We start from the raw sequence: 27,249 nt of genomic DNA, 5'->3' as shown, positions 1-27,249 counted from the left end.
TTGAGCACCTGTACTCATATAAAAAGATGCTTCAGTGCAGTGGTAGAAATATAAATCAAGACAAAGCAAGCACTTCTGAAACTTCAGTATAGATACCCTTGACAATACTGCCCAGCCAAGGCTATCAGTGTAATGTGTGACAAATGATCAATGCCACTCTATGCACTAGGGTACCAAGACCGATATTAGGGATCCCTCAAATAAAAATTGTCTGGGACCAACCAGAACATATATGTCATTTGAATTCAACTGTTTATAAACATCTAAAAGGAAAGGGGAGGATCATCTAACCATTATAGTAAAGAAAAAATATAATATTTTCTATTTCTTAAATTTAACCAGCGGGTAACATTTTTAAATACCACTTAGGTTACATCATTAACTTCACTGCTGGAGATGATGCACTGAAGAGATGACGTGATACACTTGCTTTGTTATTGACACATTGTCTGCCTGAGCCCCTGGTTTTAGAATAGGATAAGGAAGTCAGGAACTGGAAAACCTAAGCAGCTACAGGCATGATTATAATTTCCTTGAGATAGTACTGGTCTATTATTATTCCATCTAAATATGAAGAAGTTTATAAAATCTTATCCATAACATTTTTTGGAGACTGTATTTATCTGATGCGATATCACTGTGATTCAGAAAGAATAGCAGAGGTTGAGAGAAAGTATGCTTGAAAAAATGTCAAAAATCAAAGTGATAGAAACAGTAAGTTTGGAGCAGAAGCTAAAATGGACTACAGTCTCCTTTTCTTACTTATTATGAATACATAAGAATTTTATAAAACATTGTGATGTAACACTCTATACCTTGTGTGGTATCTAAGAACTCATCTTGAATGAAAAAGGCCTCTCTAGCAGTCATTCATTCAAAAAGTTCCTATTTGGTATTTTCTCAGTTCTAGCCACCAAGGAAAGAACAATAAACATAATAGACAAGGACCCTGGTGCCTATCTTTGGGAAGCTTGGAGATTAGCAGAGAGATAGAGGTTACAAAAATAATTACACAAATAAAATAATTACACATATACTCTATATTGTGGTAAGTCCTAAGGTGGAAAAGCACAGGATGTCATGAGAACAAATCACAAGGGTACAAAATATAAACCAACAGCAGACATGTCAGTTAAGGCATTCCTGAGGTAGTAGCAATTATAGTAAGAACTGGGGCAATGGAAAGATTGAGAGAAGGCCAATATTACCTTCAATCATACTAATTTTTTCTTCTGTGGTATAAAATCTGATTCTAATCCATCTAATAAAATTTTCAATTCTATGATTTCCACTGGCTCTTGTTTATAGTCTCAAATCTTAGTCTGATACTTCCCATCTCTTCATATATTATGTTAATCTTTTCCTACGGACTTTATTTTAAGCTTTTAAGTTTGAAATTATTGTAGATTCCTAGAAAGTTGCAAAGATAGCACAGAGAGAGCCCAGGTACCCTTCACCCAGTTTCTCCCATTGATTATATCTTACTTAACTGTTGTACAATATCAAAACCAGCAAACTGATATCGGTATAGAGTGTATAGTTCTATGTAATTTTACTACATGTTAGAGGCCCATAACCACCACTGCAATCAAGACACAAAATTATTTTGTGTAAAGATTTCCCTCAAGCTACCCCTTTATGATCAGTCACACCCATCTCTTTCCCTCACCACTGTCACTAAGTCCTGGCATGAAGTCTGTTCTTCATCTCTATAATTTTGTTATTCCAGGAATATTATATAAATGTAATCATACAGTATATAATCTTTAAGATTGGCTTTTTTCACTTGGCTTAATGCCCTTGAAATCCATCCAAGTTGTTGCATGTATCAATGGTTCATTACTTTTTATTGGGCTAGTACCCCACAGTGTGAATGTACAATAGTTTGTTTAACCATTCACTATTTTAGGATATTTTGGCTAATTCCTATGACCTTCTAAAGATATTAATTATAGTTATTATTATTAATTATAGCCCTTATCTTTTAACCCAACATCTAAGATTTTTGCAGGTCTGTTTTTTTGGCTAAATTTCTTTCTCTTGACTATGGGCATTTCTTCCTATTTCTTCTCATGTACAGGAATTTTTTATTATTATACTAGACATGTTGATGATGCCCTGTAAACACTGGATTTTGTTATCTTCCCTGATGATTGCTGGGTTTTGTTTTCGAAGGCAGTTAAATTACTACTAGATCCCCTAGAATGTGTAGACTTGGTTTTATGAGTTCTTAGAGTGAGTCTATTTTAGTTTTTCCCTTAACTCAAGGGGAATCTCTTATTCTTGTGACTTAGTCTTTACTCCTAAGGGTTTGAGTGGAAAGCCTAATGTATTTACCAACCAGTCTTAAATGCTGGATTCAAACTCCAAACCTTGACTTCCATATGGCGGGTAACAGCTGAAATCTCTGTTCATTCCTTTTTTTTCTCAGCTTTTTGGCTGTTATTGTTGTTTTTGTTTTTCCTTCTGGATTTCTTGGCATTTTACCTGTACATGTGTAGTTCAGGAATCAACCAAAGATTCATGAGATTTTGAATTTTTCCTGTGGCTTCACTTCTTCCTAAAATTTCCAGGAACACTGGAAATATCAAACTCCATGCCCTGATTTATCAGATCAATAAAACTGCAGTTTTTTGGCAGACAGTTTCACTGTCCCACGTGCCCCCAGACTGGTGCCTGGCCTCAGGGGAAAAGCTGTATAAACACTGATTTCACACAGTGGATTTCCCTTCATTGGAGAGTTGATACTCTCCTAGTTTTTGCTTGTTTTCAGTTTCTCTTCCATGTCTTCAAGCAGATTTTTAAAACTTTTGCTCAGCGTTTATAATTTTTAATCTCTAGGAGCGTTAGTTTGATTAAACTACTCTGCCATGTCTTCACATGATCTGTTTTTGAATTTTGGCATAAAGTTGTCTATTTATGTTTCTGTGAAAAGCATCTCTGGCATTCCTAGTCTAGCTTTCCATGGATAAAAATACATCTTTTTCTTTATGTGTTTCATCTTCTGACAATTGAGGGATTTTTCTATGCTTTCTCTTGGAATTCAAATAAAGTCAATTCACCTGGAATAAAAGTTTCCTGATTTGAGATCCAATGATACATTACTTTGTTTAAGCCCAGTGTTGTTCAAACCACCTGCTTATAAAATAAAGATCAGCTAGATGAGAACATCCTACTTATCTATTAGCTAGTCACTAAGGCCTCTTCAGAGCAGTATATATTATGTATCTAGATATGATATGGAATAGGAGGCTTTCCTCCAGCCTTTATTTGTCCCTTAGCACCTTAGAACAGTTCTCTGATATCCTAGGGTGAAATCAAGGCAAATGCACAGAGTTTGGTTAAAGTTTGCTTTATAATCTCTTTATTTTATCTGAATAATTTGATTTCAGTTTGCTCGACCTTTCCATTTAGTTATTGACTCTGGACAACGTTGCTTTTCTAGCCAATTGAAAAGCCCTGTTTTCTTCATTTTACCTCTCCAAATTCTACCTATCTTTGAGTGTCTATCCAGTACATATTTTCTGAATTTTCCTACCAGTGAACCTACACCACTTTATCTATCTATGTAAGGCTTTCATCATGATATATCAGTGCACATTCCAAGCTCTACAGAGGACCAGCTAGTAGGTTTAGAAGCACTTGAGATGGGAATGGGAGTAGAAAAAAGGTGGTCTTGAAAACTACTGCTAAAGTACTTTTTAAAAATACATTTTTTGCTAAAGTACTTTTATTTATTTATTTTTGGCTGCGTTGGGTCTTCGTTGCTGCGCACGGGTTTTCTCTAGTTGCGGTGAGCTGGGGCTACTCTTATGCAGTGCGCGGGCTTATCACTGCCGTGGCTTCTCTTGTTGTGGAGCACAGGCTCTACGCGTGCAGGCTTCAGTAATTGTGGCTCGTGAGCTCAGTAGTTGTAGCTCACAGGCTCTAGGCACGCGGGCTTCAGTAGTTGTGGCACATGGGCTTAGTTGCTCTGTGGCATGTGGGATCTTCCCGGACCAGGGCTCAAATCCATGTCCCCTGCGTTGTCAGGCGGATTCTTAGATACCGTGCCATCAGGGAAGCCCTTTCTTTAAAAAAATTATTTTTATTGCTAAAGTACTTTAAAGCTGGTATGGCTACAATCAGATAATAGGAAGCTTCAAACTTTCTTCAAGATAAGTGCTGTCCTGTCTTATTTTATAATCCATTCATAATTTTCTTTCCAGCCAGATCAGAAGATTCTCAAGGGCAAGTATCATGCCTACTCCTTTTCCCATGGCATTGAGCATAGTGTTTTATACAAGAGTATAAATTTATTTGAGTGCGTTGCTTTGAATTTTGCCCATTTGGCTGAATCTGTATGTTTTCCTCATTTGTAATTTTCTAATTACCTGACAGTGTTTGTTAAATTTTGATATCCTACTAAAGAACATGAAGAAACACCTTGAAGATTCATTATTTGACTTCTGCCTGATTCTCCAGCCACAACTCAAATTATTCTCTTTCTCCTTCACTTCCTATGTTCTTACTGCATTGGTCTTCTCTCAGTACTTTAACACGTCACACAATTCTTTACCTAGAATGGACATGGCATGGTTGCTGCTTCCATCACTTAGGTGTCAGATCAAATGGTAATTCCTCAAAGACGTCTTCCTGATTACCTGATCAAAGTTCCCTGTTCCCTTGAACCTGACCCCAAACATTCTCTTGCCCATTACTCTGTTTTACTTTCTTTGTAGCACTTCCTATTACCTGAAATTATGCTCTCGATACTTGCTTGTTTGTTTACTGCCTGTTTTCCCATGTTAGCATCTAAACTCCATGAGAGCAAGGAACTTTGTCTCATTCAGAGCAGTACCCCCAGTGCTCAGAATCGTGAATGAATATTTGAGTCGTCACCCTGTGTGCCATCTTGAAAACAATTTGTCGTGGATCCAGTATTTCAATGCACATAATTGTCAAATGATTTCCGTGAAAAATGCCACAGAAGTAGAGACTATAGGGATTTTTAAAAAGAATAAACAAAGCATTATTTTAATGCACGGTGAGAACACAGGTCATAAGATCTACCAGTGAAAAGCAAAGGAAAAATACTGACAATGTCTTGTATATGATAATACCTAATACTTATTGAGTTCTTACTATGTACTAGGTATTGTTCCAAATAAGAGACTTTAAAAGAAGTAACAAAACTCATTTAGTCCTTATGATAACTGAGAGACAGGTATACTATGGCAATCTCCATTTTATGGTTGATGACACTGAGAGCAGAGGTTAGATAAGGAGTTACATAGGTTGATTTGTCTGTAGTTCTAAAGCCAGTAAGTGGCAGACCTGGGAATTAAATCCAAGCAGTTTGATTCCATTCTGTGGTTGTAATCACCGTGCTATAGTGCCTTAGGAGTAAGAGTTTGTTCACTTTAGTTCTCTCATTTATTTATTAAGTAGATCTGGAATTATTCTTTTGTGTATAGTTTCACAACTATATAATTTAAAATAAAGAATAATGGACTTAGGGTTGAGTTGCAGGCCCAGGTATGTTATTAATCTATGTAAACTTCAACCTAACATCTTCAATTGTCAATTTTCAAATATGTGAAATGAAGGGTGGTTGGAGCCTTATTAAAGATAAACTAATCTTTCATAATTTTTTTTCTGTTATGAGAGCTCTGGGCACCATGCTGCTGCTGAATTTCAGAAGAAGATTGTTAAGAATATTTAATATATTACCTGGACTTTATTCATCTCCAGTTTGTTCTTCTCATTAGCGCTCTGGTCTTGTTTGCCAGCTCCTTTTTTCTGAGGGCCTTTTCCAAAGAAGATGTAATTTACAAAGGCATATTCCAGCAAAGCCAGGAACACAAACACAAAGCAACCCATCAGGTAAATATCAATTGCTTTGACATAAGGGATCTTTGGCAGGGTCTCCCTGAGGTGAGTGCTGATGGTTGTCATTGTCAGCACTGTGGTGATTCCTATGAAACAGAAAGACACAGCTTAGCTGAACGCACTTGTTAAATTCCCTTTTTAAGACTGAGAGGACAGATGCGGATCTCTTGTTGGTGCTCCAGAATGATGGCAGTAATGCAATAAACCACAGGGCAAAAAGGGCAGACAATTTGAAAGACAAAGCTGCAGGCTCCCTACATAGTCCATAAGTAAATCATAAAATGGGATGCTCCGTGAGTGTTGGGTTGAAAACTGTTTCGTCTTTAAATAATGCACAAAGGAAAAAGAAAAGTAGATGGAAATATTAAAATCTCATTGATATGCCCAGTGCTTACTGTCAAATGTTCCTCATTCTGCTACATGCCACCTCCTTCTTTCCTTCCTTCTCTCAGCGTCTCAGTCATGTCCCTCCTAAATCTGTCCTTGTAATACTAATCACCACAGCAGTCACTACTGAACTGCAAGTTGGTGACCAGTTTGAGGAGACCTATTTCATTGCATGCAACTGTAATACACACAGGTCACAGGGTCAGTATGGTCTTTTAAAATTATAATGCATCATTCATAGTGAGTCAACATGAAAAGAAGAAACAAATAAGAAAGTTCATGACTTGCATCAAGTATTTGATATATGTATTTAAAATATAACATAATCTTATTGCTTTTTTCTTTTCTTTTTCAAATATTACCTCTAGTTCCTTGATTCCAGAGACTAGAATGAATTAGTTCCCTGGAGTCAGGAAAAGACTTCCTAAAAATTCAACTTGTTAAAGAAATTTAAGAGTGTAGTCTTTTTAAAAGGAAGATTCTGCTTTGTCTACTTTGTTAAATATGGCATTCTTAACAATATAATGTTTGTGTGTCTGTATAATATTTTGTGTTGATTATGGTGATGAAATGATAATTGGGAAAAATAGGAAGTGACACTCATATCTAATACTAAACTCTGCTGTAATACTAATACTACACATTTGTATAGTGTTTTTACAGTTTTAAACACTTACAGCTATGAATTATATGGCTGTCATAACAGCCTGCTGCTGAGTGTGATAAGGCAGGTATATAATTCCCTGTTTATAGCTAAGTAAACAGAAACTCTGAGATTAGTTATTTTGCCGTAGATCACCCGGCTAGGGGCAAAAAGCAAGGAGGTATGAAACAAAAGCATTTAAAATAAAAGCAGAGACATGAAAAAGTAAAACATGAAACTTGACGGAGGTCCTTAAAAATAAAGATAGGAAATGTGAAATGGATATTAAAGACAAAGGAGAACTGGCAAAGGGAATGGAAGTTAGAAAAGGAAAAGGGAAGAAAATAGTTTAGCACTCATTTGCCAGCCAGATTATTCTATTTAGATTCCCTGACTTGATTACTAAACTTGAGGAGAACAGATAAAGTAGGAAGTCAGAACTACCATACAAAAGGTTAAAATAGTTCAGATCCGTGATAAATTTAAATGTCTGGACTGATATTAAATGCCATCGTGGGGCTTCCCTGGTGGCGCAGTGGTTGAGAGTCCGCCTGCCTATGCAGGGGACACGGGTTCGTGCCCCGGTCCGGGAAGATCCCACATGCCGCGGAGCGGCTGGGCCCGTGAGCCATGGCCGCTGAGCCTGCGCGTCCGGAGCCTGTGCTCCACAAAGGGAGAGGCCGCAAAAGTGAGAGGCCCGCGTACGGCAAAAAAAAAAAAAAAAAAAAAAAAAAAAATGCCATCGTGAGTGGTCCTATTTATTTCTTTGAATACAATTTTAAATTTCCCCTAATATAATTCTACCTAATGTTCTGTACAGAAGCAATAATTCATTAAAATCTACTAATTCCACTTCTGCTTCGACTCCTTGGCTTAAATTTTTTAAGCAAGAAGGGCTAGTAAATAAATGTCTTATTCACTTAGATAAGTTTTTTGTTGTTGTTGTTGTTGTTTTTTGTGGTACGCGGGCCTCTCACTGTTGTGGCCTCTCCCGTTGCGGAGCACAGGCTCCGGACGCGCAGGCTCAGCGGCCATAGCTCACGGGCCCAGCCGCTCCGCGGCATGTGGGATCTTCCCGGACCGGGGCACGAACCTGTGTCCCCTGCATCGGCAGGCGGACTCTCAACCACTGCGCCACCAGGGAAGCCCCAGATAAGTTTTAAAATACCTTAGGTTTTACATTTCAAAGAACAGGTTTATTCAGCATCTGTATATGCTGACACCTCTAATCAAAATATTATTAGCTTTGAGGATAGATGTGTAAAGAGAACCACAATTCATGACCTTGATAGTTCATGTTCTCTACTGTAGACACTGTCTGATGTTTTTTCTTTAACCATAGCATATACACATATTCATGTTCATATTCAAATAATATGTGCAGATACATGTGTATGATATGATAAATTATTTGTCTACTTTCCTTAGTCTTGTAATGTTCAAAGGTTGGTAAGGGGCTGCCAGCACTTGATTTTGTGAGCCTTATATACTCAACCAATAGAGATGAGCTGTAGAGTTGACAGTCTAGGGGTGAAAGGGTATGCTGATCATCTAATCCAGTTCCATAGTCTCAGAAGAGAAGAGCTATACATGTTAGCTTAGTAATAAATGATGTTCTTTTGCGTGTGTGTGTGTGTGTGTGTGTGTCTGTGTCTGTAAATAAGCCCCAAAAAGTGATAACTGCAATGGCTCTAGGGTCAAATACGAGGCAGACCCACACATACCCAGATACATCAGACAGACTTTACATATTCTAACTTTCCAAGGAATCCTTTAAAATCTCAAATATAGCCTTTTAGCTTACAGAAATTAGTCAACCGTGGCAAAATTAGTTCTGAATTCTGTTTCCCTGGGAAGGAAACCATTTTTTATTCTGTCCTGATCACAGATCATTAATATAGCTGATGAATTGTCTGTGCCTTATTCAAGTAGAAGGAGCTCTATTTAAGGGAGACAGAGCGATACAATTTAACTATAGTTAATACTTGAAAGATAATATTGACATGGCTTGTTAATGGTCACAAGGTTTAGCTTTCTCCAAATCCATTTGAGAATAATGCAATAATGTTCTCCACTGTAAAGAGAAGGAACCAAAGAAGAAATCACAAAGTTAGTAAAATATTAGTGTCATGAGAATTTTAAAATATTCTCTAAGAAGCACTTATATAGTGTTGAATGTACTCCAAGATTTGTTTTTTATTTTGGTAAAATGATAAAAAGATATTACGTTGTAAAACATTCACCCTGTAAGTGCTTACACATAGATGTGTTATTATCCAGCACTCATGGTAATCTCATTCTCTGGCTCTCTGTGAGAGACACCCCTGCCTGTAATTCTTATCATTGGTTGTTGTTTGACGTTAAATCCCACCAGCTCTCTGTAGTGCTGGGAATGCATTACCTAGTGCGACTCTGGCTGCAGAGGCATCATAGTTGATCCAAAACGACACCCAGGACAGAATTGTAATCAGTGTGGAAGGCATGTAGGTTTGCAAAATGAAGTAACCAATGTTTCTCTTTAGACGAAAACTTAGTGACAGTCGTGGATATGCTCCTGAGTGAAAAAAAAGAAAAGAAAAGGAAAGAAAATCAGATGGTCATTTGGTGGGAGCCATCTCCCTTCTCATCAGTGCTAGTTCGTTTTGGGGGAAACATCCTCACCTGTTGTGAACTCCACTTTCTTGGACACCATCTTATAGTCAACAATTGAAAACTGAGGAAGTTCAATTTTATTCACTCCTGTTACTGCGCCTTCTCCTCCATTCCAGTAAAACTCAATGTCATCCGTGGTGTAGCCATCTGAAACCAAGCAACAGCAGAGTTAAATAGAATTCAGTTGGCCTAGAAATTCGTTTTGAAGACAGTTGGGGATTTGGAGAGAAATTTCCCAGCCATTGATGATAAGGTGATTTTGCTTTAAATTGGGATAACATAAGAGGTTTCAGGTTGAGTGCTGTTTCTGACAGGCTGGTTGTGGCTGCCTTGAGAAGATGGATATACTTGGCTTTACTGAACTTAACCTCTGTGATCATTCAGTGATATCTGATATCACTGCTGCATATGTATTCTCATTGTGTCCACTAGTAGGCACTCTTCAGTTAGATTGAGGGATGCCTGAATTCTAGGTGCCTGGGCATAGATTTTGACTATGTGTTATTTAACAGCAACAAGTATAATGATTGAGCACATATTTGGTAAAAGGGGAACAGAAAGGATAAAGGGATGGAGTATAATAAAAGATCAAATTAGTACGGACCCATTAAATGATCAAGACATTCAAAGAAGAGTATATATTCATCAGAGAAAATTAGGTAAGTTTCTCTTTATAGCCTTTGATTATAGCTAATGTATAGGTGAATATTATAGGAAATATGTGAATTTTTGATCATATTTTTGTATCTTAATACTTATGGTAGTGAGGTGTAAATAATTTAAGGCGAATGTGTAGAGGATTATAGATTGTGGTAGAAGGATCTCTCTTGAAATCTATTCCCCCTTCCAGGTCTGCTCTCAATTGCCATGGGTCTTCTTGGGTTATGGTCGTATATCAGAGTAGCTTGCATAAAAAATGTATTGATATATTTAAAAATCTAAAAATCATTTCAAACATATAGAAGGCTTTATATTTGTATCTTTCTATCTGCTAGAGACAAAAAAAGATCTTTCTAAGGTTATTTTCTATTTTTATTGACCTCAAATAAAAAAGCATCAAATCCTTTTCCATGAGAATTACTAGGGCTTATGCTTCAAAAGTAACCATATAATGTAGTAGATATTTTGCCTACTAACTTTTGATTAAACCAGAAACATTTTCTCAAGAAATAAAGAGTAATATATTTAAAATTTAGAAGTTGAATGCCAAGTGCCAAAGAATCACTATCAACATATCACTGAAAGAATGTAAGAAAATTTAAGGCCTTCTTCCTTTTTATTTTGAGGGGAAATAAAATTATCTTCACTTTATTGCTTTAAACACTTCTAGCTTCTCTTCAAAAAGCTCTTTTTTGAATTCTTATCACTGAACTCATTGCACTCACAACTGTCTTGTATTTGTTACTTTTGCCACTCTATACAGGTTATTATTTACTATAATATGTTTCAATTTGTTTTATTTTATTTCTCTTAAAACCATCTTCTTCTAGTTCAAGAACTTGACCTTTCTTCAAAGGGTAATCTTTCATATTCAGTAACCTATTTTACAATGACCCAAGTAGAGCATAGAAATGGAAGATATTTACTTTTAGATATAATCTTCGGTGTCCGAGAGGCTGTGAGACCCTCGATACCCACTGGACTTAGAGCAATCTACATGGAACTAATTGGCATGTTGCGGATTTCCACCAAATTTAGGTATGGCTCTGTAAGACTGTGATTCTTAACATCTCTTTGAGAATCTGATAAAACGTTCTGAACTCAAGAGAATGAGAAGACAAGCCACAGACTGGGTGAAAATATATACAAAAGACACATCTGATAAAGGACTGTTATCCAAAATATACAAGGAGATCTTAAATCTTGACAGTAAGAAAACAAAAAAACCTGATTAAAAATGGGCCAAAGACCTTAACAGACATCTCACCAAAGGAGATATACAGATCACAAATAAGCATATGAAAAGATGCTCCACATGACATGCTGTTAGTGAAACGCAAATTAAAACAATAATTGGATGCTACTCTCTCTATATATAATATACCTATTAGAATCATCAAAATCTGGAACCCTGACATCACCAAATGCTGGAGAGGATGTGGAGCAGCAAGAACTCTCATTCATTGCTGGTGGAAATGCAAAATGGAACAGCCACTTTGGAAGAGATTTTGGTAGTTTCTTACAAAACTAAACACACTCTAACCATATGACCTAGCAATCTTGCTCCTTGGTTTTTAGCCAAAGTAATCGAAGACTTGTGTCTACACAAAATACTGTACACAGATGTTTACAGTAGCTTTATTCATAATTGCCAAAACTTGGGAGCAACCAAGATGTCCTTTGGTCCTTTGATACTGTCGTACACATAGGTACTGGTATATTTCTCAGTGTTAAAAGGAAATGAGCTATCAAGCCACAAAAAAACATGGAAGAAACTTAAATGCATATTATTAAGTGAAAGAAGTCAATCTGAGAAGGCCACGTACTGCATGATTCCAACTATGTGACATTCTGGAAAAGGCAAAACTATGGAGATGGTAAGATCAGTGGTTGCCAGGGGTTGGGGGTGGGGAGGGATGAATGTACAGAGCACAGATCTTTAGAGAGCAATGAAAATACTCCGTATGTTACTATAGTGGGAGACAAATGTCATTATGCATTTGTCTAAACCCATAGAATGGACAACACTAAGAGTGAATCCGGAAGTAAATTATGGACTCTGGGTGATAATGATGTGTCCACATCATTTCATCAATTGTAACAAATGCACCACTTTGATGGAGGATGTTGATAACAGGCGAGGCTATGCATGTGTGGCGGCGGGGAGTATATGGGAAATCTCTTCCCATATAGTATATATACTACCTTCCCCTTAATTTTGCTGTGAACATAAAAGTGCTTTAAAAAATATTCTTAAAAAAACTTCTGAAAAAACTCTACAGAAAAACATACATATAATACATATGTATAGATAGGTAAATAAATACAATTTGATAGTAATTTCAGAGAATCATGGCTTTCCCTGGAGCCCATTTAAGTGTTCTAGAATATGAAACTCCTCTCTGAGGGGAAATGGCTAGTGGCAACACGACAGCTTAAACTGAACCCTGATGCTCTTCCTTCCACTTCCGATTCAACTATGAACTTCTAAGCCCAGCATGAAGTGGGATCTGGGGAAGGCGAGGTCTCACCTCTGTCTGGATCTAGTAGACAATGATGTCATGGGATGTTTTTCCCCTCAGGGACAGGAGAGAACTGGGGAACTACTGGCATGGGGTACTTGGATGGGGTTAGAACAGTGAGATTAAGGAAGAAAGCTGGGTGCAGGGATTTGGGGGGACTATTAAATGAAGGCTGCTGCCACTTGTGTGACTATTTGGAGGAACTGCTGTTTTCACAGTCCTTTAATCAGATGTAGGAGAGTCTAAAAAGTGGGGAGAGAGAGGAAGAGAGAGAGAGAGACTACCTCCTGGTGTATCAGTAGGGGAATGACAGCTTGCCCGGAGCCCACCATGCTTTTCATCTAGCTAGAACACTGTTTCCATTTACGGTGCTCTGGCACCTGGGTCCAAATCCCAAGGAATATGCAAGAGAAACACAACGATATTTATAAGAAAATCCAGTCATCCTACAGAAGGAAAACAAGCATAAGATCCAGAATAGATGGCTCCTCGTGAGAAGAACTGGTGGAGGAAGCAGATGATAGTTTGAACTTTTCATTTCCCATCTTTATTCAAAATTTGGGAATATGTAAGGATATCTGATTAGAGCACAAAAACTTCCTTACTTCCTTGTACTAAAACCCATAGTTTTTAATTAGAAAAGAGTGTTAGATAAATTGAAAAGAAGATGGCCACTGATGAGGCCAGATTAGTGGATTGGAAGACAGTTTGAATAAAACTATAGAGATTTGGAAAGCATAAGTGCTTTGAAAGACTCATCTAGGAGAGCCAACATATGAATAGTGGGCATTCTTGACAGAAGAGGAGCCATAATACACAAAAAGAAAATACAAATTGCCCTGAATTTAATAAACTGTTTTGCATATTGAAGGGCTCATTATATTATGTAACCCTGATATCACTCCTGAACTCCAAGGGTGAAAGAATAATGTTACAATCTTCCAGACACAAAGTACAAGGTATTTTCACAGGAAAAACTCTCAGATTTCTGAAAGGAAAGGATTATAGAATAACAATTCAGAACTTCTAAAGTAAAGGCAAAAGGACAGCAACTCAGAGACTCAAGAGTCCATTCCCCACCAAAATACCACTTCTTTCCAGAGAAGAATTCCAGAGAAGAATATATCCCCCAGGGACCTGTTTGAGGAAATTATTCTACAGAAGACTCCAATCAAACAAATGAATCAGGATGGATAACTGAGACATTATAAGGGAAAGCTCGTTGGAAACAGGGGTGTTGTAAAGAATTATAAGACTACTTTGCTCAAACCTATGCAAACAAATTTGAAAATTTGAATAAAATGGATAATTTTCTCATAAGAAAAGCATTTGCTAAAGCCCAAATCAGGAGAGACAGAAGATCAAAATAGCTTGATGTTACCCCCTACAAACAAATAAACACCAGACTCAAACACTTAAGACTGATAATTCTATTTCTACTTAAACAGTTCCAAAGTATAAGGTAAAAATGAAAACTTCCAAATTGTTTTCATAAACTAAGGAGAACATATTAGCAAAACAAGATCCATCAGTACATTAAATAACAATGCATAACTAGTGGGGTTTTTTCTAGGAGTACAAATGATTCAATATTAGAAAATCTAGTAACATACTTCATTATATTAACAGATCTAAGAAGAAAAAAGCGTATGATTATATACACAGGTGCTAAAAAGGTATCTGACAAAATTTAATAGCCAGTCTGTTTGTTTTTTAACAAAACAAACATCACTCAATAAATATGCATAGATGGATATTTCTGTAACATGGTAAGACATATCTATTTCACGCTCAAAGCCAGAATCACGCTTATTGTGGAAACACTAGAATATTCCCATGAAAGTTAAGAACAAAATAAGAGTGTCCACTACCATTGCTATTATTTTAACATTGTTCTGGAAATACTAGCCATTAGGTAAAAGAAAGAAAACTGAACTATAAAGTTGGAAAACTGCTGGTTAAACTATTAAGATTTGTTAATTATACAACTGTATATCCAGTAAGTCCCAAAGAATTAACTGAGAGACTTTTACAAACAATAGAATTAGTATGATTATGGGGTACAAAATTACTACACAGAAATGGGTAGCTTTCATATATAAAAACAAAAATTTATAATGGAAGAAAAGACCCTTTTTAAAATAGAGACAAGAAATATCTAGTAATAAACTTAGAAACAGGCAAGATATATGAAGCAACATTTGAAACACTTGAATAGCACAAAAGAAGCCTTGAACAAATAAAAAGACATACTATGTTTTGAATAGGAAGATTCAACATCATTAAATTTGTTTACAACTTAATGTGATTGCCTAGTAATACCAATGAGCTTTTCATTTTGGGAACTAGACAAAGTGATTCTAAAGTTAAAATAAACAGATTGGAAAATCTAAGACAGCTCTGAAAAATAAGACTCCTGGCTTTGTGCTACTAACCTTAACTTGACAACCAGGCACTAACCTATGTGTGTGTCTTACTCATTCAATGAGTAGGTATTCATTGAGTGCTGACTATGTGCCAGGGAGTGGAAAGTTACCGTGGCTACAGTGGTGAATAAAACTGATGTGGCTCCGGCCCTCTTGGAGCTTGCATATTTCGTGTAGAATGTTACATATTTCACCACAAAATTCCTTTCTAAATCCTTCTGTATGGATTGGCTTTCTTTAGCATGTGTTTTAATCTTCAGGAAAGCTTTGCAACAAGGTAGTGGATAAGATTTAGGTAGCCTTATTAAATGAATTTAAGTGATGTCAAAGGTGATATTTGAGGTACTCCTTTTGTTGGTGCAGCTCATACAGTATAGATGGCTCTGGAACCAGGAATCCTGGTTTTAGCTTTCTGTGGCCCTGGAGTCAACACATGGCAGGAGCTGCCTGACTACCAACTTCCCAATTGTGGTGAAGCCATCAGTCCCCTTGGAGGGCCGGTCTGCACTGTGATATTGGGAGTCATTTCTAGTTGCCCAGCCTAGAGCCTACTACTTCTGTCTCTTAATTTTGTAAGCACCCCTTCCTTCTATTGAAAGTCTTTCTGCTTAAGCTAGCCAAATGGACTTCTGTTATATGCAGCAGAATCTGGATTGATACATTCTCTTTCTCTTCTGGGGAAGAATTATTTGCTCCAGATTTGGAATTACCAGAGCTTTCCAGGAAAACCTCTGTTGGCTTGTTCTGGTCATTCATTTGCTGTTTCTGTGCCTCTCCTGCTTTCTATACTCTGCTCTGTATCGCTGGGACTGGGCTCCCTCTCCCTGTCTCTCTGGCTTCCTGTTAGATGCTGCTCCTAGGAAGGATAGGCTGAAGATTAGAAGGTAGAAGGGGGAGGCGAGGCTCTTGATTCTGTCTCTGGCAGTGTGGCACTGTTGCTGGTGATTGCTGCCAGGGCAGTGGGGTGATTCCAGACTCTCACGGCCCCTCTTCTGGAAACTCTGCAAACAACCAGAACAGCATTTCTCATAGGATTCAACAAATTCAGGCTCATGGGCACTTGTTTCTGGCTTTTCCTCCTTTAACACCCCTTTCTCCTTCTCTCTTTTGCTTTTCCAGCTTGTCCAACCTTTGTAACCAAGTCTCTCTATTAAATTCCCTATCTGAAAAAACTTGAGTGGTTTCTGCTTTCCAATGAGCTCCTGTCAGTCACATAGTGTATCTTATCATGCAAACATTTCATCTGTTTACATAGCTTTGTGTTTGTCTCTGCCTTTTGTCTCCTTCATCTCTCATTATATTATACACCTTTTTGAAAGCAAAGACCTTCTTTTATTCTTTAAAAAATTTCCTGATGCCTAGAACAGATTCTGTCCACAGTCATGTATCCAATACATATTTATGAATAAATGACTTTGTGAATGTTGTTTGCTGCTTAGGGGTCTATGGTTATTGTCTCAGATAGGTAGCCTGATATATAACTTACTTGGTAGCATTCTTGATTTATTCCTTGCTTAAAATGCTTCTGCTCAGGGTTTCCCTGGTGGCACAGTGGCTGAGAGTCCGCTTGCCGATGCAGGGGAAGCGGGTTTGTGCCCCGGTCCGGGAAAATCCCACATGCCACGGAGCGGCTGGGCCCGTGAGCCATGGCCGCTGAGCCTGCGCATCCGGAGCCTGTGCTCCGCAATGGGAGAGGCCACAACAGTGAGATGCCTGCATACCCCCACCCCCAAAAAAGCTTCTGCTCACAAGGGCCTTACAGATGGGTCTGGGCACCAAGGAAATGGAAAAAGCTGCTTATTAATTTTAGGCTTACTGAGTAACTAGGTGATAAATTACAACCTCAGTCTGATCTTCAAATTGTAGGATTCTAGGGGAGAACTATGTGAGCAGTATCTAGAGTTGAAGGACCAGAGATGGTTCGCCGTTTGGGATTGAGAGGGGAGAAGACGGTGGGTGAGCCCAAACTTCTCACTGTCTTCTGCTTTTGCAGGACAGCAGAACCCTTCAATGCCATGCACAAAGACAGAGCTGGAGTATGGCTATCAATCAATGTAAATCTTAATAGGATTCAATGATGTATACAGTCAGTGGTCTGGGTTTGTATTCCCAAGCTCACTGGCACTTTGTTCAACTAAAACACTTTAGTCTTACTGTTCAAGGTACTGAGATAATTACAGATGATTTGGGGGAAAAAAGAATGCTCACTCCATTTCAGGTGGAAGTGTGAGTTCTCATGGGAGCAATAATAGCAGCTGGATCCAAAGGGGAGAGCCTAGAAATAAACTATTATTCAAAGATTACACAAGAACATTTTGCCACAGAGAGAAAACATCAATTTTCTTGCACCCAAGCGACCTATTTACCAAAGGTTTCCTTTATGAACCGGTGACTTCATACAGTGTCTCAAAGCCCAAACCCTTGGATACCAAGGATATTGTTTCCTAGCAACAATAACTACACAGAAGCTCTCAAAATTTCCTTTCAGCCCCTGGGGACTTCTTAGTGGGGCAGAAGGTACAGATAAAATGAAGTTTATGTCACTGGTTAAAGATGCATGGAGCTAGTACAAATATACAAGCATCTGGATGTTAGTGTTTCTCTTTGCTATTTGAAACACTCTATTTTCGATGCATTTTTCTAACCTGGAAATAAAAATTTCTCCCTGTTGTGCTTAATAGAGCTGGGAGGATGGTCTAAAATTGTACTGAAATATGTTTTAGAGAATGGAGAGATTTAAGCTTTTAATCCACGAGTGGACATGAGTAAATGTATTTCCCTTTGTGGAATGGCCATGCCTCAACTCAAGTTTCACAGTGTGGGGCTTGATTGGCTTAAGCCAACTGTTAAAACACCATCCCCTTTGCTATGGTGACTGGCTAAGGGTTTAGGCAATAACCCAGGTCTAAAACAATTAGGTCATAGCAGGCCCCCTGCCCAAATTAATTGCTTGGAAATAGGCATGTGACCCAAGTTGGTCCAGTCCTAGAGAAATCTAGGACTTGTGTTCAAAAGTTGGAGGAGAGAAGATTTCCCTGTCTCTTTTAGCTGTTGGTAAACAGGAAATGCTGAGTGGAGAGTGGCCAGTCCAGCTATAAGAGCCAGTATCTTCCCTTCCTGTTGTACATCAGTCATTACTAGCACCTAACTGAAGTCACACTCATGATCAACATTTCAGCTGACCTACTGAAATAAATTTAGTAGTCTTCCACTCTCCACTTCCTCCTGCTCCTTCCACGTGGGGGCAGAAATATTAGGAATTTATCAATATCTCTACTCGAGGAGTTGTGTAGATCCTTCCTGTTTCAAGGTTATTAGATATTTGTAATGGTGCATCTCAGAAGCAGATAAGAAAGCCAGTTGGGTCTAATCCTTCTCGTGGCTCCAAATCTGCTATAACATTTATTCTAAAGGCTACTTGGGATTCCTTTCTCACCCATCTCTGTATCTCCTTGGTATCCTAAGAAGCAGTAAACCAACCATGGAAGCCAGATTTTTAAAGCATTCTCACAATTATTAAGAAACTGTAGGTACAACAGCAGAAACTAACACAACATTGTAAAGCAACTATACTCCAATTAAAAAAAAACTAAACCAAAAAAAAAAAAAAAAAAAAAGAAACTAGGTACAAATCTGTGCAACAAACCACTTAATAATTGACTCCTACCCGACGACCCACCGTTTGAGTGGTCATCCTGTCCCTAGGGATGGCCCTCTTGCTATTTTCTTAGTCAACTCAATAGTTAATTACTTTTCTGGGTAATCATTAGAAAATACGTCCTTATAATAAGTAAAAATTCACCTTCTTGGAGATCATTCACCATCTGATCCTCGTCTACCCCTTGTGCTAATATAAAATAAACCCAGTACCTTTTCTACATGACAGTACTTCCCATTTTTGAGGACACCTCTCACGATCCCTTTCAGTGTTTCCTTCTTCAGGCTTTGGTCTTTCACAGGATGTACTCAACCTATGAAGCTTTTCTCCTCTTAGTAGTTTCCAGTTTGCTGATATGCCCTTTGAAGCATGGAAGCCCCAGGCTGAGAGGTGGCCATGTCTACCTCGGCTCTTCTCCCTCCTTTTGAGTTATCTGGAAAATTTTCCTATTGTGTAGACTCACCCCCTATGTTTGGCCAATATGTAAATTTCCAGAGTGACTTTCCAAGAGTCCTGCTGTTTCACATCTGACTGCTTAATACCACATAGTCCATTAATCCTTGTCTATGCTAGATCATCCCCATTTAAAGACTTTTAGATCCCAGGTACTTTTGTTTTTGGAGACACCTTCCCACATTATATTAAATACATTAAAATGCATTCACATCCCATGTTAAGCCTAATTTACATGTCACTGTAAAAGCACTGGATTGCAGCTGACTTGTTAGCATAATGTTATATTAGTGGTTTTTTTTTTTTTTTTTTTTGCTGTACCTGGGCCTCTCACTGTTGTGGCCTCTCCCGTTGCAGAGCACAGGCTCCGGACGCGTAGGCTCAGTGGCCATGGCTCACAGGCCCAGCCGCTCCGCGGCACGTGGGATCTTCGCGGACCGGGGCACGAACCCGTGTCCTCTGCATCGGCAGGCAGACTCTCAACCACTGCGCCACCAGGGAAGCCCTATATTAGTTTTAATATTGCAGTTTTCTTTATGCATTTTGGAGCCAATAATTTAAGACCCTTGATAAACTCGTAGTATGTAGACATTTTGCCTATAGTGCTTGTTGGCAAAATGGCTTTGCTGGAGCCCAGATACCAACTGGGCTCTAGTGCACTGCTTAAGATCTCTTTCCATGAATTCTTTATTTGGAATATATACAGCTCCTCTTAAATTTATGACTGATGGGAATTCTGCTGTCATCGTCAGATCTTCTGACCCTAATTGTGGCTTGTCCTGATTTCTAAATAGGCTACCACCTGGAATTTCTCACGATGAAATTATCTTCCAGGTTGTACTGCATGCAGTAGCTACCCCCTTGGGTTGTTCAGGTGCCCTCTCTGAGGCTGAGCCTCTGTCTGACCCTGTCTGGCCTCCTCTACCATTTTTCTGGCCCCATGCTGATGAGGTTCTTATATGCTTTCCACCATGCCTGTCCAACTCATGATATTCTTGGCGTAGCTAGCTAGTGAAGAGCAAGAATTTTCTTATTCTAGTCACTGGTCTTCTATTAAAGCATCACAAGTTCAAATTAGCTTTTTGACAGTCACATTACTTTTTCTTCCTTGGACTCAAACATAGGATCTAATATAGTCCCCATTAAATTTTATCTAATTCAATTTGACTTGCTGTTGAGGTTTTTCTTGATCTTTATTTGCTCACCCTCTTGGTTTCATGTTCTCTTCAGGTTTGATAAACATGCTGTTTATCATTATTCCCTTGACTGAGACAAATGTGGGATGGCAGAGACAAAGATAGAGCCCTGTTACAATCTCTTGGCAATACTCCAGGTTGATAATAAAAGTCTTTAATCAGTGCTTTGCTGGGTGGCACCATCATTTATTCATTATTTTTTAATTAATTAATTAATTAATTAATTTTATTTTGGGCTGTGTTGTGTCTTCGTTGCTGCGTGCAGGCTTTCTCTAGTTGTGGTGAGCAGGGACGACTCTTTGTTGTGGCTCACGGGCTTAGCTGCTTCACGGCATGTGGGATCTTCCGAGACCAGGGCTCAAACCCGTGTCCCCTGCATTGGCAGGTGGTTTCTTAACCCACTGTGCCACCAGGGAAGCCCCCCATCATTTATTCATTTAATATTTGCCTAATAGTTTTAGCTTTGAGTCTGTATCTCTGTATTTATCACATTTTCCTGATTCAGTGATTTTACAATCCTATCAAATAAGGAAGTAAGGTCTATTTTGACTTGTGTTTGGAGAAATCGAGCTGCTTCCATAGATTACTGAGCCCTCTTCTTTGGGATCCAGGACTAGAATATTTCCCAGACTGAATCAAGTCTCATCAGCCTAAGTGTCTTTGAATTTATCTTTCTTACCTTCTGGAATGTGGAATGGTGTATTCCATTCTGTCAATACCAATAATCATTAGGTATACTGATGATGTGTAGGCTTATGATAATCACCTTCCCTTCACAATGCCCAGCTTCCTTTAATATGTGCTAATTGAGCTACATGGCATTAATTTGTGTGGGTGCATATGTTTTAGGCAAATTATTGGTTAAAAATTAGAATCAGGGCTGCTGTATGCCCCAAATCAGTGGTGAAGTAAAAGACAATCACACCTGGAAATGCTAAAATCTTACTATTAAGTGTTTGTTATATTTTTTTTATCAATGAAAGTTTCTCAAAACAAACAGCTACTAGCTATCTACATATTTTTGGTCTTAATAGTCAAAGGAGAGAATATTTTGTGTCTTAGAAAAAATCCTTATCCATCTCTTTCTAATTTGTATTAATTGCGAAGTAGATTTTTCTGGGAAATCTCTGGTCAAATTTTCTTTTATAGTCTTGAGACCCTTATACATTTAATGAACATCCCAATTTTTTGGACCTCCCTACTTAAAAAAATAATTGGGGTGAAAGATGGAAATAAATTGTGACTATTAATGCTTGCTCCTAAGTTATGCCAAATCTGGGCACAACTTTCTCAAAAGATAAATTTTACAGTATGGCAACAATGACAACAACAAAAACCATGTACTTCTTACAAAGATCTGTGAGAAATCTCTGTTCCAAAATTGAGACAGTCTTTTGTTTAATATTACTGTATGGAACAGAGAAGGCCTTGCCTGTTCAACTCAGCTCAAATGAGGTCTTGGAGTTACTCGGATTGGATGTCATCTCTACCCATAATGTCTGCTCTGATAAAAAGGAACATCAAAACCCCTCTCCACTTTGAAACAGTTGTTTGGTTGGGGGAAAAATCCATTATGCCTGTTTTCTCCAAGCATTGGAATGACCATATTGACTTGAACATATGAAAAATGAATTAACTGCATAAGCAGAGAATCTAAACCAGTGTGTTAATATAGGTGTGGTTTAAGATTGTTTATTTTGAATAAAAAAACAAAATCAGGCCTAGTCTAGAGAAGGGAGTTGCCTCTGATTATGACAAGCACCTAATATGCCACTTGTGCCTTTATCTTCTAAAGTGTGAGTGACCTTCAAGGAAAAATAAGACCAGGAACAAGTAAAGTACAAACGAAGGTGATTATCCAGCTAATTCAAATGCAATATTATGTGAACCTTTCTGTTCTGTCAATGTTATTGTTGGTCTGAAACTCTAGATTAACAGCTTAGATGATAACCCCACTTACCTAATTTAATTTTTATGACCACATTGCATCATAAATATGGAAAATTATTCAGAATATATTCGTGGTATCTTTATTTTGAAGAATTATGTGCATCCTGTTTGCTTGTGAATCCACCCCTGAGTGGTTACTGAGTTTTGCTTTGTTTTAATTCTTCTTTTTTTTTTAGAGGGTCACTTTTCACTGAGAAATTCTGATGATAAGAAATGGTGATTTGTTAATAAAATACATTTTTGGAGAACTCGTTAAAAACTTAAAATAACTCAACTCAACCAAACCAGTTATGGTAAAATATTTACAGCATGAGGTTAAGAGAAAACAAACATAAGAAAAATGTATGTGTATGTGTATATATCACAAAGGATACGTATGAAAATAGTTAATAGTGGTTATCTCTAGATGTTAGGATCATGGGTTTTTCTTTATTTTAAAAATTTTATGTGGTGAACTTGTAATGCTTTTAAAAATAAAACCCCAGTAAATTATTATGTTCTACAAAACGCCTAAATATTGTATCAAATGTGTGAAGATTATTTGAATGACCTGTAGAGGGCACTCAAGACCTTCCAGATTCATAGGGAGAGACAGGATAACTGTGAAAATTTTATTCCTTTCAGTTGCAGGAGTTTTACATTTTTCCTATTTTAGCTTTGGATCACTGATTCTCACAAGGTTCTATTTTAAAATTCATTTATGTTAAATAACACTAGTACAATTCTGATTAATATACCTAGTCACAAATTCATATTTTTAGCTAGAAATGTCTGTTTATATTTAAATACATGCAACTCTAATTGTTACTAAAATGATTAAAACAAATGACCTGTTTTGGTATATTTAATGCTTAAGTTGTAATCTTTTCACTAACATCTTCAAAAGGACAGTCTATGCTAATGGAGCTCCAGAGGAGGTGTAACACTTTAATTTCCTTGATTGAAAGAGAAAACATGGAACTAGAAGAAAAGAAGGCAGAGAAAAAGAAAAGAGGACCAAAACCTTAAACCCAGAAACGTAAAATGGATGGAGCACCTGATGGCCGAGGAAGAAAAAAGAAGCTGAAACTATGAATACATATTTGTTTCATAATCACTAACTTTAAACCAGTAGTTCTTTAATTTACGGGTCTTCATAAGATGTACTGTACAATGCTCAATTGTTATGTCATTCAAAGACATCAGGTTCATCTGTTTACCAAGCTAGAAACATAGTAGGTAGTTTTTACTTTTTTAAATGCAACAGCTGTGCTGAAATTTTTTTATCATTAACACTTGAAGTAATAAAATAGGCTTCATTTATTTTAAAAAAAAGGACAGTCTATGCTAGTTTAGCTATGCATATGAATTAACAAATATCTATGTGCAGCAAGTGGACCTATTCTTCACATCCTTATTATTATTATGCAGCTGGTAGCAATAAAATGCATTAAATTAAAAATTAGCCTTCCAGCAGGTCAGTTTATTTTCAATTTTTATTTTATTAACTAAGTTGCCTAGTTCCTGATTTCTTTTAGCTGTAATCTATGTATTTTAGTCTCATAAACCTTATCAATCACATTCAGATGCCATTAATTGAGACCCACTCTATTCAGTTTCTAAACCTGATGCCTTCCCCATTTGTGGATGCAAAGTATGTAGTCCCTGCCCTGGGTTTTCACAAATGTGTCGCACACAACCTATGATAATAATACAGTACCAATCTATAGTATCTAAAAAAGGCGGATTTTATTTTCCAACAAGATAGCTTTTCTCTGGCAATTCTCAGCCATCTTCAAATATTACATGTTCTTTTGGATTCCCTTTAGGATCACGTTGGATAGCCTTAGCAACTAGGAGGCCATGTGCTTTTGTGGCTCACAAACTATTATATGTTCTTGTATAATTTCTTGGCTTTTGGAATCATGTGAATAGAATGTTGAAGAGCTGACTGTTTACAGTTGTTTGTATCTACAGCTTATCTGCACTCATTCCCAAGTGCTAGATTGGTGTCACAGAGGTTACTGTGGTAGGCTTTTTGGGCACATTAATATCTGTTTTAAAAAATTGCATTGTGTCTGGGCATGAGGGAAAAAAAACCCTATCCGATTATTACTGGTTTTGCTGGAATTGATTTTTCACTCCGCGTAACTTGGCAGTTACACTGATGAAACATGTGGCTTGCTGCCATTTTATTTATGTTGAGGGCTTTATTTCTGATGCCCATGAAATAGGAAGACAGGCAAATATAAAATTATCATTGAAGCTGCCTGGTGTAGAAGTTTGGGAGCAGCAGTTAGGAAAAGGCATTGTTGTAATGTTATTGCCCGATCTCAAGCCAGGGAAGAGAAACAGTGAGTATCATTTTCACTTTTCAGAGGGGGGAAATAAAAGTACAGATTTCCGTGATCTGATTGGGAAAGCGAATGCTTCCAAGTTTCTCTCTGTGGAAATGGGGCCAATGATCTGCGGTACCTGACTCACAGGGAAGATTAAAAAAAGGTTGTTTTTGCAAAGTTAACAGCTACAGAGTGCTTCTTAGAACAGGGGTTCCCAATCCTGGGGCCGTGGACCACTACCGGTCCGTGGCCTGGTAGGAACCGGGCCGCACAGCAGGAGGTGAGCGGAGGGCAAGTGAGCGGAGCTTCATCTGCCGCCCCCCATCACTGGCATTACCACCTGAGCCATCCCCCTCCATCCCCCCACCCCCATCCGTGGAAAAATTGTCTTCCACGAAACTGGTCCCGGGTGCCGGAAAGGTTGGGGACTGCTGTTAGAAGCAATCATCATCAAAATACTTAGAATCATTACACAAGCATCACCTGTTACTTCAGGATGAGTCTATAACACTGTTCTCAGCTGAGGGTGATTCCCCCGCCCAGGGGCTCTTTGGCAACATCTGAAGGCATTGTTGGTTATCACAACCTGGGGATGGATGCTACTCGATCTAGTGAATAGAGGCCAGGGATGATGCTAAATGTCCTGCAATAACCAGCCCAGTGCTCCACATGAATTATCCAGCCGAACCTGATGTTGAGAAACTCTGGTCCTTAGCTAGATGGTGCTGTGGTTGGTAAAATGGGTCATATTAAGATTATTTGTATTGGCGATGTGACAAGTGGTTTGCAGTGTTACCCAGATCTCATTCTAAGCAGATAGATGTTTTGGGAAAGCAAGATATAGAGTTGTTCTGTCCTCAAGTAGCAAATAGAATTTCTTTACTTATAATCCAAGGACCTCATGCCCACCCCTGGCCAAGACAGTACGATCGTGGTCACACACTACTGGGGACTGGATAGAGGGAAAAGAGACCCTTGGGGAACCTGACTAACAAGCATGGCAAATTCTTGGCTCTTTGGTTTAAAATAAACTAGGCTGAAAGTCAGAAGGATGCCTACATATGCGAACTTTCTGAAGAATTCTTTTCACCCTGAACTCCCCCAACTACATACACTAAAGACACTTCAAGGAAAAGAAGAGGGGGAAAGAGAAGAAGAGAGGAAAGAAGAGTCAGACGTGAACTGGGGAAGCCCTGTCTGCCTCTGCCCCTTCAAGCTGCGTTTTAGGGTTGGGGTATGATGCTAGACAGCCTCTTTAAAGTTCTGGATAGGAGTGGAGCCTGCACCTTATGCCAAAGGCAATCAAGCATTGTAGGAAGGAGGTTTTTCATTCCACTATTTAGGAGAACAGTATGTTCTGTTAAAGCTGAAGAATGCTAGAGACAACTCCATCTGTTGTTTCTTGTGGGTTCTTAATAGTGAGGGAGGATTTCGGAGGGTTGCTGGTGGCAGATGTGCACTGACAGAGAACTTGTGGTCCAGTAAGACATCTCAGGGTTACTTCCTTGGAGGGATACAGCATGGACTGTTCCCACCAGGGCTCTAAGATTCAGTTAAGTCTTGGGCATATTGCTGGTGCTACAAGAGCTCGGTGGGACCTGGGTCAGCACCCACAGAATGTCCAGCTGCCACTGGAGTGAGATCTGATTTCACTTGTGCTGTGACCCAGACAGGACCAGTTATCTCTGAAGTCAGAGGCTGGCCCAGGAACCAAAAGATTGAGCATGAAAGTAGAATGACCCCTCCCTGACCCCCTGAGGTGATGTATCCATAAGCATCTCCAGAGCTTAGACTCATCCCCAGGGGGAGGAGTGGCACAAAAGGGAGACAGTGCAAATAGACCAAGGCACATGCCCTCTGCTCCCCTGGCATTTGCTCTGGTGCCCTCCGACCTCACCGTCAATGCTGGGGGGAAGAGCAGGAAGAAAGAAACAGTCCTGGTGTCACTGCAGCTACACTGGAAGTGTCTGAGGAAGTGCTGAATTTGAGAGAGTATGTGGAAATTACTAGATTGAGTCACACACTTTAAAATTAAATTGACACACTTTGGTTTGTAGACTGAAATTTTTACCTATTTCAGCTGTATCTACGGGAAAAAAAATGTACAGAGATTACGAAGTCTAGTGTCTCGCTCCCACTCTCCATACAATATCTAAAGGCCATATTAGAACTTGAGCAAAAAGATGTACAGTTAGATTCTCATAAAACAATATAGCTGGGGTTTTAAGAGTAGATTGGATTATACCAGTTTACAGTCCCACCAACAGGGTAGGACGGTTCCATTTTCTAAAATGGTAAAGCCACTATGGAGAACAGTGTGGAGTTTCCTTATAAAACGAAAAATAGAACTACCATATGACCCAGCAATCCCACTACTGGGCATATACCCTGAGAAAACCATAATTCAAAAAGACACATGCACCCCAATGTTCATTGCAGCTCTATTTACAATAGCCAGGTCATGGAAGCAAGCTAAATGTCCATCAGCAGAGGAATGGATTAAAAAGATGTGG

The 27,249-nt window shown here is 38.4% G+C and overlaps 1 protein-coding gene across 1 annotated transcript in view; it reads right to left on the bottom strand.

Moving 5' to 3' along the window:
• Window positions 1-27,249, bottom strand: part of GABRB1 (gamma-aminobutyric acid type A receptor subunit beta1) — a 412,251-nt gene that overhangs the window by 12,419 nt on the left and 372,583 nt on the right. The window contains exons 6-8 of the mRNA XM_059067285.2: window positions 9,563-9,700; window positions 9,303-9,455; window positions 5,713-5,957 (exon numbers count right to left, since the gene is read on the bottom strand). Coding sequence (XP_058923268.1) covers window positions 5,713-5,957; window positions 9,303-9,455; window positions 9,563-9,700 — 536 coding nt within the window. The remainder of the gene's footprint in view (window positions 1-5,712; window positions 5,958-9,302; window positions 9,456-9,562; window positions 9,701-27,249) is intronic.

Source organism: Kogia breviceps, chromosome 6, assembly GCF_026419965.1.
Source record: "Kogia breviceps isolate mKogBre1 chromosome 6, mKogBre1 haplotype 1, whole genome shotgun sequence".
NCBI lineage: Eukaryota > Metazoa > Chordata > Mammalia > Artiodactyla > Physeteridae > Kogia > Kogia breviceps.
The sequence above is the reverse complement of the archived record's forward strand: the minus strand, read 5'-3'. Positions and strand labels throughout refer to the sequence as shown.